Source organism: Myotis brandtii, unplaced genomic scaffold (genome assembly GCF_000412655.1).
Source record: "Myotis brandtii unplaced genomic scaffold, ASM41265v1 scaffold474, whole genome shotgun sequence".
Lineage (NCBI taxonomy): Eukaryota > Metazoa > Chordata > Mammalia > Chiroptera > Vespertilionidae > Myotis > Myotis brandtii.
The window spans coordinates 488424-499052 of NW_005368113.1; the positions used below are offsets into that span (position 1 = coordinate 488424).

The 10629-nt window shown below is 49.1% G+C and overlaps 1 protein-coding gene across 1 annotated transcript in view; it reads right to left on the reverse strand.

The window, feature by feature from the left end:
• Window positions 1-3335: 3335 nt before the first annotated feature.
• Window positions 3336-10629, reverse strand: part of LOC102244063 (sialic acid-binding Ig-like lectin 5) — a 9569-nt gene continuing 2275 nt past the window's right edge. Inside the window, exons 7-9 of the mRNA XM_014547421.1 lie at window positions 10395-10494; window positions 9296-9377; window positions 3336-3594 (exon numbers count right to left, since the gene is read on the reverse strand). Coding sequence (XP_014402907.1) covers window positions 3391-3594; window positions 9296-9377; window positions 10395-10494 — 386 coding nt within the window. The 3' untranslated portion in view covers window positions 3336-3390. The remainder of the gene's footprint in view (window positions 3595-9295; window positions 9378-10394; window positions 10495-10629) is intronic.

Consider the following 10629-nt stretch of genomic DNA (forward strand, 5'->3'; position numbering starts at 1 on the left):
AGTACATGCGTACTCAGGTCTGATGATGGGTGCTGTGAGTAGGAAATGAAGGGCCGTGGCCAGTTTGGCTCAGTGGTGAGGGCATCGGCCCATGGACTGAAGGGTCGTGGGCCGATTGCTCTATCCCCGGCCCTGGTTGGCGCACATGGGGGAGGCAACCAACCAATCCATGTGTCTCTCTCACACGGATGTCTCTCTCTCTTCCCCTCCCTCTCTCCCTTTTCCCTTCCCTCCACTCTCTCCAAAAAAATAAATTAAATAAATAGAAAGAATATCCTCAGGTGAGGATTAAAAAAAGAAGAAGGAAATGGAAGAATACGAGGGGAAAGGCTATGAAGGGACCTATTTTAGTTTGGGAGATCAGGGCTTCTTTGAGGAGGTGACTTAGGTAGAGACAAAGCAAGGGAGGTTTCCAGCCATGATGGACTATCTCATGTCAGAACAATCTTTATGCTGAGACCAACTGGAAACAATGCACACCCAACACAGAGATATAAAGCAGTCTATTTGAATACATCAAAGAGCAGCCAGAATCGCAGAGCAAAGGGCAGCTTATTCTGCAGGAGGGGCCGGAAGGCTAAGGAAGCAGCCAGAAAGCACAGGCGAAGAGGTTGGGAGTCGGAGCTGAGTTCAGCAGCATCGTGGGGCGGGAGACAGAAATGGAGTCTGGGGCTACTGAGGCAGTGAGGACTCAAGAGGCCAAAATCCTGGGGACAAGGGAAGAAGAACATTGAGGTGAGTCCAGCATTGTGCTCCTCTTTTCCTCTGGGAAAACAAAATGATGTTCAGGGTGTCCTCAGAAGGACGGGTCCCATAAATACCTCACTTAGGACCCAAATAGATTTACAAGTTAGAGTAAGGGTCACGGGCAAGTAGACTCATCCACAAGAAGACCAGAACTCAGTTTCAAACTCAATCCCACACTGGATTAAAAAAAATGTTCTTATTGATTTGAAAGAGAGAGAGAGAAACATTGATGTGAGAGAGAAACATTGATCGGCTGCCTCCCACACTCACCCTGACCAGAAATTGAACCCACAACCTAGCCATGTGTCCCGATCAGAAATTAAACCATTAACCTTTCAGTAGACAGGATGATGATCAACCAACTGAGCCACACCAGCCAGGGCCCACAGGGGATTAATAAGATCCCTACTCTATCTGCTTGCTAGGAAGCAAAAGTAGGGGAGCCCGAGCCACAGTCCTATTTCCATTTAAATTGGTTAAAATTACCTTTAAAGCACCATTCACCAGTCTTACTAAACACATTTCAAGTGCTCCGTAGCCACATTCGGCCAGTGGCTACCGCATTGAAGAGCACAGGTACAGACCATTTCCATCACAAAATGTCATTGTGCAGCACTGTTCTAGAATCCAGAGGGAACATTTTCCAGAGCCTGAGAAAATCTCTACAATTCAATAAAAACTTTACAAGCCTATCGGGACGAAAGGGCTGCACACCAGGAGGAAAACAAAGCATCGACATGGTCACAGATGAACCAGATGTAGGAGTTTCAGGCATGGACTTGATCATCAACGTGTTCAAGAAAATAGATGCTAAAAAAAAAAAAAGATGCTAAAATGGGGGCTTTCGCTGTCAAACTGGAACACTTAAAAGAAGAACTAGGCAGAATGGAATGACTGGCACCACACTTACCCTCCTGCTGTGAACACCTATCAAACCAGAGATACCATGCTTGACAACTCACCCCGCCTTGCTCCAGATATAGCTCTTCCTCCCAATCGCCTACCGTGATGACCAACACCAACACCAAACCCCCCCCCCACCAGCCACCCAGCTGTGTGCCCACAGAGGCAAAGGCTTCCCCAAGAACTTCCTGTGAGCTTCCCCTTTCGACTTCCACATTGGCAGCTGGACACCTTGGCTTTTCATATTCTCGACCGGCTCTCACGTCCACCACTCCTGCGCTTCAGGTGAGCTGCTCCGTGACGCTGTCTCTCACCCTCCCGCGCGCTCCAGAACAGCACTTCCTGGCTCCTGGCACATGGTCTAAGGTCTGGGTCTTCTAATAAAACCCGTCTTCTCATAGTTCTCTGGGTGGCTGTCTCCCGGATCGCACCACATCTGATACACAATGACAAATTACACAGACTACAATGTAGACCCTGGGTAGGATTCTCCTCTTCCAGGTATAGTTACTGTGGCCTGTAGCAGGTGGGTCACTACAATCCAATCAGGGACTGAGGGAATTCAAAACCCGGCTGCCATCCCTATGGGGGTCTCATCTATTTCCAGCCCAAGGTCCTCAGTCATCTCCTGAAGGTTTGGCCTGGTCTTCAGGGCATAAGAGGACTGTGGAACTTGGTAATTGAGTGCCACCTCCAAGCTTTGGTGAGCCGGTCCCTTGTCAGGAACGCCCTCCCTTTCCCATCTTCCTGTGCAAATCCTCCAGGATCCTCCTGGAAGCCTCGGATTCATCCACCCCGGCCCACACCGCACCCCCTGGCCTGGCCCTCACCGGTGCCCATTCATGCTCTGGGTCTCATTTGGTAATTCAGTCCCACCTCCAAGCTTTGCTGGGCTGGTCCCTGGTCAGGAACGCCCTCCCTTTCCCATCTTCCGGTGCAAATCCTCCAGGGTCCTCCTGGAAGCCTCGGATTCATCCACCCCGCCCACACCCCACCCCCTGGGCTGGCCCTCACCGGTGCCCATTCATGCTCTGGGTCTCATTTTTCCTAACTGGACTGAGCTTTGAGGTCAGAGACCAAATCTCCCTCCCCTCCAGATAGCACAGCATCATTCATCCAACATTTACTGAGCCCCTAATGTATACAGGGGCGGTAAAAATATAAATAAATAAAATAAAAGACAAAGCTCTCACTTGTGGAGCTTACAGTCCATGGGAGAGAGACAACAGAGAAGTACATGCGTACTCAGGTCTGATGATGGGTGCTGTGAGTAGGAAATGAAGGGCCGTGGCCAGTTTGGCTCAGTGGTGAGGGCATCGGCCCATGGACTGAAGGGTCGTGGGTCGATTGCTCTATCCCCGGCCCTGGTTGGGGCACATGGGGGAGGCAACCAACCAATCCATGTGTCTCTCTCACATTGGTGTCTCTCTCTCTCTTCCCCTCCCTCTCTCCCTTTTCCCTTCCCTCCACTCTCTCCAAAAAAATAAATTAAATAAATAGAAAGAATATCCTCAGGTGAGGATTAAAAAAAGAAGAAGAAGGAAATGGAAGAACATGAGGGGAAAGGCTGTGAGGGGTCCTCTTTTAGCTTTGGAGATCAGGGCTTCTTTGAGGAGGTGACTTCGGTAGAGGCAAAGCAAGGGAGGTTTCCAGCCATGATGGACTATCTCATGTCAGAACAATCTTTATGCTGAGACCAACTGGAAACAATGCACACCCAACACAGAGATATAAAGCAGTCTATTTGAATACATCAAAGAGCAGCCAGAATCGCAGAGCAAAGGGCAGCTTATTCTGCAGGAGGGGCCGGAAGGCTAAGGAAGCAGCCAGAAAGCACAGGCGAAGAGGTTGGGAGTCGGAGCTGAGTTCAGCAGCATCGTGGGGCGGGAGACAGAAATGGAGTCTGGGGCTACTGAGGCAGTGAGGACTCAAGAGGCCAAAATCCTGGGGACAAGGGAAGAAGAACATTGAGGTGAGTCCAGCATTGTGCTCCTCTTTTCCTCTGGGAAAACAAAATGATGTTCAGGGTGTCCTCAGAAGGACGGGTCCCATAAATACCTCACTTAGGACCCAAATAGATTTACAAGTTAGAGTAAGGGTCACGGGCAAGTAGACTCATCCACAAGAAGACCAGAACTCAGTTTCAAACTCAATCCCACACTGGATTAAAAAAAATGTTCTTATTGATTTGAAAGAGAGAGAGAGAAACATTGATGTGAGAGAGAAACATTGATCGGCTGCCTCCCACACTCACCCTGACCAGAAATTGAACCCACAACCTAGCCATGTGTCCCGATCAGAAATTAAACCATTAACCTTTCAGTAGACAGGATGATGATCAACCAACTGAGCCACACCAGCCAGGGCCCACAGGGGATTAATAAGATCCCTACTCTATCTGCTTGCTAGGAAGCAAAAGTAGGGGAGCCCGAGCCACAGTCCTATTTCCATTTAAATTGGTTAAAATTACCTTTAAAGCACCATTCACCGGTCTTACTAAACACATTTCAAGTGCTCTGTAGCCACATTTGGTCAGTGGCTACCGCATTGAAGAGCACAGGTACTGACCATTTCCATCACAAAATGTCATTGTGCAGCACTGTTCTAGACTGTTCTAGAATCCAGAGGGAACATTTTCCAGAGCCTGAGAAAATCTCTACAATTCAATAAAAACTTTACAAGCCTATCGGGACGAAAGGGCTGCACACCAGGAGGAAAACAAAGCATCGACATGGTCACAGATGAACCAGATGTAGGAGTTTCAGGCATGGACTTGATCATCAACGTGTTCAAGAAAATAGATGCTAAAAAAAAAAAAAAGGCCAATGAGGACTCGCTCAGAGCTCGGTGCTGGCCAGAGGCATCACAGCCCCTGGGGGAGGGGGGTGGGGAGAAGTCCAGGACTCATTGCTGAAGCATGAGGAGACCTTGCGGCCTGATTAACATTAACGGCTGGATGAGCATCCCCAGGCAGAGCAGGAAGAAGACAGGCGATGGGGTTTGAGAGACGGGATGGGCCGGCTCTCACGTCCACCTGCACCTGTGCTGCAGGTGAGCTGCTCCGTGACGCTGTCTCTCACCCTCCCGCGCCCTCCAGAACAGCACTTCCTGGCTCCTGGCACATGGTCTAAGGTCTGGGTTTTCTAATAAATCCCGTCTTCTCATAGTTCTCTGGGTGGCTGTCTCCGGGATCGCACCACGTCTGATGCACAATGACAAATTACACAGACTACAATTTAGACCCTGGGTAGGATTCTCCTCCTCCAGGCATCGTTACTGTGGCCTGTAGCAGGTGGGTCACTACAATCCAATCAGGGACTGAGGGAATTCAAAACCCGGCTGCCGTCCCTATGGGGGTCTCATCTGTTTCCAGCCCAAGGTCCTCGGTCATCTCCTGCAGGTTTGGCCTGGTCTTCAGGGCATAGGAGGACTGTGGAATGTGTTGGTCTCTTCCATAAATGAGAAGATGTAGATGATTCTACAGTAAACCCGTAAATTTCAGGATGAGAGAAGGTCAGAGCATGCGGATACACAGGCACTATGTCCTACACCGTGTCCCCAATCCTCAATACCTGCAGCTTCAAGGAAATGGAAGAACATGAGGGGAAAGGCTGTGAGGGGTCCTCTTTTAGCTTTGGAGATCAGGGCTTCTTTGAGGAGGTGACTTCGGTAGAGGCAAAGCAAGGGAGGTTTCCAGCCATGATGGACTATCTCCAACAGCAACAGCTTGGGCTTGGAGGGACCAAGTCCAGGACCGCTGACATCACGGATCAGTCCTTTCTCTCTGACGACCAGGGGAGATGGCAGAGCAGCAGACATCAATGGCTCTTTCTGGGTTGGGCTTCCCCCCAACACCTCCCCCTCTCAGGAACTTTCTTCTCCCCAGTGACAACCAGGAAGTAAAGGCTGAGCTTCTCACCCCAGGTATGGTGACAACCTGTCATGATGGCCCCTTTCCATCCCACTCCCCCCTCCTGTCACCTGTCCCAACTGTTAATCCTCACACACCCTCATAGAATGGATGGAATGTGGTCTCTCTCTGCTTTCCCAGAATTCTTGAGACATCTCTCTGGGAGCAGAAGGGCCTGGAAGCCAGGACCTACCTGACACCGAATCCTCTCTCTGTTCTGGCCCAGAGACCAGCTCCGGTCACACAAGAAGCCTCATGAAGCGATGGCTGAACTCATACTCATCCCAAGGGGCCCCTGATGGGCAAAGGCTAGAACTGAACCCAGCTGCAGATGCTCCAGCTGCAGATGCGAGTGTGCTGGTTTGTGGGTTTCTGGTGTCAATTTCACTTCAGAAAGCTACTGAACTTGGGTGTGGTTGTCAGTCTATTCTCATGGTTCCCATTGTAATGGGGTGACCCGCAGAGACGACCACCAGGACTCAGATCAAAATTTAGGAGCTGGCCAGCGACTACAGTTACACCACCCTGCTGAAGCAGAGGCTGAACTGCAGCGCTAACTGCAGGAGTTACAGCATTTTTATTTGCAAAAACCACAAAGTTACAAAACCTTAGTTCCCGACACAGTACAGCATTACAGTGACTACCTTCCTATCTATGTGTTCTAGGAACAGAGAATACAGCATGCTGGGAAGGGGCCATGAGACCATATCTCAAGGCCTGGCCTGATGTCAGCACATTCCTATCTATGTGTTTTAGGAACAGAAAGCACAGAGCACCCGTCTGGCTGAAGCACCAGATATGCAGCCCAGCACACCATGAGCCCTGCACTCACACCTTCTAACGTCTAAACAGTTCTTTCAGCCACAAAAGGCCTGTCCTTTTTTTTTAACTTTTTTTTTTATTGCTTAAAATATTACAACGAGTAGTACATTTAGGCCTCTCCTTTTTTATTGTCTCTATTGAATCTCCCTCCGCTTACCCCACTCATCTGAGCTGAAGAAGTGGACTTGGCACAGTGCCAGGCAAAGAAAAAGATCTCAGATCATGTTTTCTGTTGTCCAGAGCTCCTTGACAGTACAAGAAATGGGTTTAAAGCAAAAGCAAAATGATGGGGAGGAAGTAAGGGAAGGGCAGGAGTCTGACAGGTTTTCTGGAGGGAATGAGAGTAGACTCAGCCCTGAGGGGCAAGGGGCCCAGTGACCTCTCAGAAATGCATTGGGTCTCTGAAGCCGTCTCCTCTTCCCTAGGATGAGGGAGGTCCCAGGGGGAGACTGAGGAGGAGTTTGGCTGCACCTCTGTCCTGTAGGACAGAATGTCACCAGCCTCACTCCCTGGCCTTACCTCCACATGAGTCAGGGCAAGGTTCAGCCTCCAGGGGACCATCCATCCAGCTGGGGAGCTCCTGGCCAGAGGGTTGGCGCTGTCCCTGGTCCTGGAGCACACCTGGGCTCAGCTCTGCCAAGGTTCCCAACTCACCAGCCAGAGGTCCCCAGGCTTAGGACAGCAGGGCACCTAAGTCCAACGGGCTTTGGAAAGGCTGGGTTCCTCTTGGGAAGGAAAGTCAGGAGAAAGGGTGGGAGTGGGCTGGGCTCATCTCTGTGCCTTTCCTCTCACCCCTCTGGTTGCCTTATTCTTTTGAACTTGTGCCAGCAAAATGCTGAGATTCCACTTAGCATTTGCCACCAAAATGTCACAAAAAAGAGGAAGTTCCCCCAATGAATTACTACATGTCTTAGGGGACCTACCAATCTACTACGGCCACCATTAAGAATTAAGATGTCAGTTTGGCCTTCACAGAGGGTAGTTTTAGGAGGACGTTGGGACAGCAGGGGCCTGGGGAGGAAGCTGGGCCTGAGGAGGAAGAATGTGCAGACACTGCTAATGACAAGAAGAAATACTGATCAAGTGTGTTTACTGCCCACCGGCTGGAAAGACTGTTAGCTGTTTGCATATATTCTTACTGGCACTAGAAATATAGGAATTCACCTTACACCATAAATATTGTGGGGAGAGTGAGCTACTCAATACGTTCATAAATAAAGTTGAGCATTTGCCTTGGCTATGCACTGTGCTAGGTGCTAGAGATTCAAAAGTGAACAGAGCAACCCTGGCCGGGTGGCTCAGTTTATTGGAGCGTCGTCCCATCGACAAAAAGGTTGTGGGTTCTATTCCCTGTCAGGGCACTTACCTACATTGCAGACCTCCCAGACAGGTTGGATGCAGGAGGCAGCCAATCGATGTTTCTCTCTCACATTGATTCAGGTTGGATGCAGGAGGCAGCCAATCAATGTTTCTCTCTCGCTCTCTCTCTCACTCTCCTTCTCTCTCTCTCTCTCAAAATCAACTTTAAAAAGTGAGCAAAGCAGATTTGACACTGCCTTCAGAGTGAACCAGGACATTCTGTGGAGCCTCAGTCTCTTCAGCTGTATAATGGAACAGAACACCATTACTCTGAGGTGACCTCAGGGCTGTTGTGAGGATAGGGAGGAGCTTTGGGGACCTGGACGGCCCCATTTCTGCCAGGACTCATGTCTCTTCATCATTGACTCAACCCTACCCACACCTCCCCTCACTATTTCAGGGCAAGACAGGTTGTGCCATGATGATTCTCTCTCATCATTGATGTTTCTGTCTCTCTCTCTCCCTCTCCCTTCCTCTCTGAAATAAATTATATATATTTAAAACTACTTCTAGTTTGTAACTTATACATTCTTATTTTATTATGTACAGTCACTACCATAAAAATTACGACATCATAATTAACTTACCAAAGTTTTAGCAAATGAACACTTCTCTCTCCTCCTAGGTAATATGTACATATTAGGAAATGTACATATTACATATTCCCCACCACAGCTACTTTGGACTTAGCCATTATTACTGTTGAGAATTTAAATCTATATTTTTATTCTACAGGCAATAATTTCCCCATTTATTTGTTCCAAAACATCTGTATTACTTCCTCATTTTTGAATTCTCTCTGCTGAGTATAAATTATAAAGTGACATTTAAAGATCGTATCTGCTTTCTTCTGCTTTCCATGGTTGCTCCTGAAAAGTCAATTAAACTGCTCTGAGCGAGTCCTCATTTGCCTGCACGCTTGATCTCTGAGTACTCAGGGCTGCCGGTGGCCTCCAGGTTCTGAGGCTCCCGTGTCTTCATCTCATAAAAGCTGAGGTTGGCGTAGAGCTCTTGTTGCTCCCCGGAGGGAGGGGCATCCTTGGCGGGGGGCGCTTGGTCTGGAGGCCTGTCTGGCCCTAGCAGAATGGTGGACTTTCATCTCCAAGACCATCCTCCTTCCTGCTCAACCCTGCTGTTCTTTTCTTTTTAATTGTTTTTAATTTTTTGAGACTATTGCAGATGTTGACTAGACCATATCAAGGGCCTACTGATCATATTTCATTCCCTCAGAAACTCAGTAAGCATGATACTCTCATTATCCCCATTTACAGATAGAGAAGCTGCGGTAAAGGGAGGTGAAGTCACATACCCACAATGGGAAGGAAGTAATAGTTTGGGGGAGATGGTTCTGGCAGCCTGTGCCTATCAGAGAGGTGAGGTGGGCTCAGTGGTCAGTGTGGCTGGGGCAGGAGGCTGACCATGGGTTCCGGGAAATGAAGGGAAAGTCAACTCCCAGCTGCCTGTCCAGCTGACCACAGAGGAGCGGGTGTGGACTCCTTAATGGACATGCCCAGTCCCCCCTACACTGTATGAGAAGACACCACCATCACTCACCCAGGTTACTGTGCCCATGACAGGGTCTTCATCATTCGTGACCTTTGTTCTCCCAGCTGCTTGCCTCCTGCGGGCTTTCACTCTAAGGGAAGAAGTCAGCAGCCAGAATGGCTCAGGCACAGGAGGGCAGCTGCACCCACTCCCTGATGGACAACGGAGGCATCCAGGCTGAGGCCAGACTTGGAGACCCTCCTAACATGCAGGTGAGGACCCCGTCCCCCTGGATGCCCAGGGGTTTGGCCAAGACTGAATGTTCATCACCGAGGCTCCTCTCACACGCAGAGACTTGTACACGAGCCATCATCGGTGTAATTCATGGTAGCGAAAAAGTTCAAGCAACCCAAATGTCCGTCAATGAATGAACAGACAAATCAAATGTGCCCCATCCATACCATGGAATATTATTTGTAAATAAAAAGCAATAGAGTGCTGACACATAAACCTTGAAAATGTCATGGCCCTGGCCAGTAGCTCAGTGGTTAGAGCGTCGGCCTGCACACTGAAGTTCACAGGTTCAATTCATGGTAAAGGACATGGACCTGGGTTGCAGGTTCCATCCCCATCTCTGGTCGGGGCTTGTAGACAAGAAATCTATGAACGTGTCTCTCTGACATCGATGTTTCTCTCTTTCTCTCTTCCTCTTTCCCTTCCACTCTCTCTAAAAATCAATGGAAAAATATTCTTGGATGAGGATTAACAAACAAAATAATTATTATAATAATTAAAGGAAATATCGTGTTAAGTGAAAGAAGTCAGTCACAAAGGACCATGTGTTGTGTGATTCCATTTATATGAAATGTCCAGAAGAGACAGGAAGCAGTTAGTGGATGCCTAGGGCTGGGAGAGGATGGAAACAAACTAAAAGTTAGATGATGTGCGTGTCTTTTGCTTTTTTTATTATTATTTCAAGCAAATGAAACGTTTAAAATGGACTGTGGTGATAGGTGCACAGCTGTGTGACTGAAGGAAAAGCCACTGAATTGTATACTTTAAATATATGGGAATTTTGCCTCAATAAAGCTGCTACCCTCTCCAGCCCTTCCAAAACAGTCCCCTCTGGATGTACTCAGCTCTGCACCTCCCTGCCACAGAGGCTCACCTGCAAAAGGAGAGGAGACACAAGCACAGGGACAGCAGGGCCAGGGCTCCAGCACCTCCGAGAGCCACAGGAACCACTCCCGCCTGGGGCACCGCCTTCCCTGCAGAGAACAGGAGCGTGAGACACCCACTAGCTGGACTCGGTCTCTCCTCTTTCCACCTCCTCCCAGCACCCGCTGTCGGTTCAGTCAGGCAGGAGATGCAGGCCCTGTCCTAGCAATCCCCCCTGTCCCCGC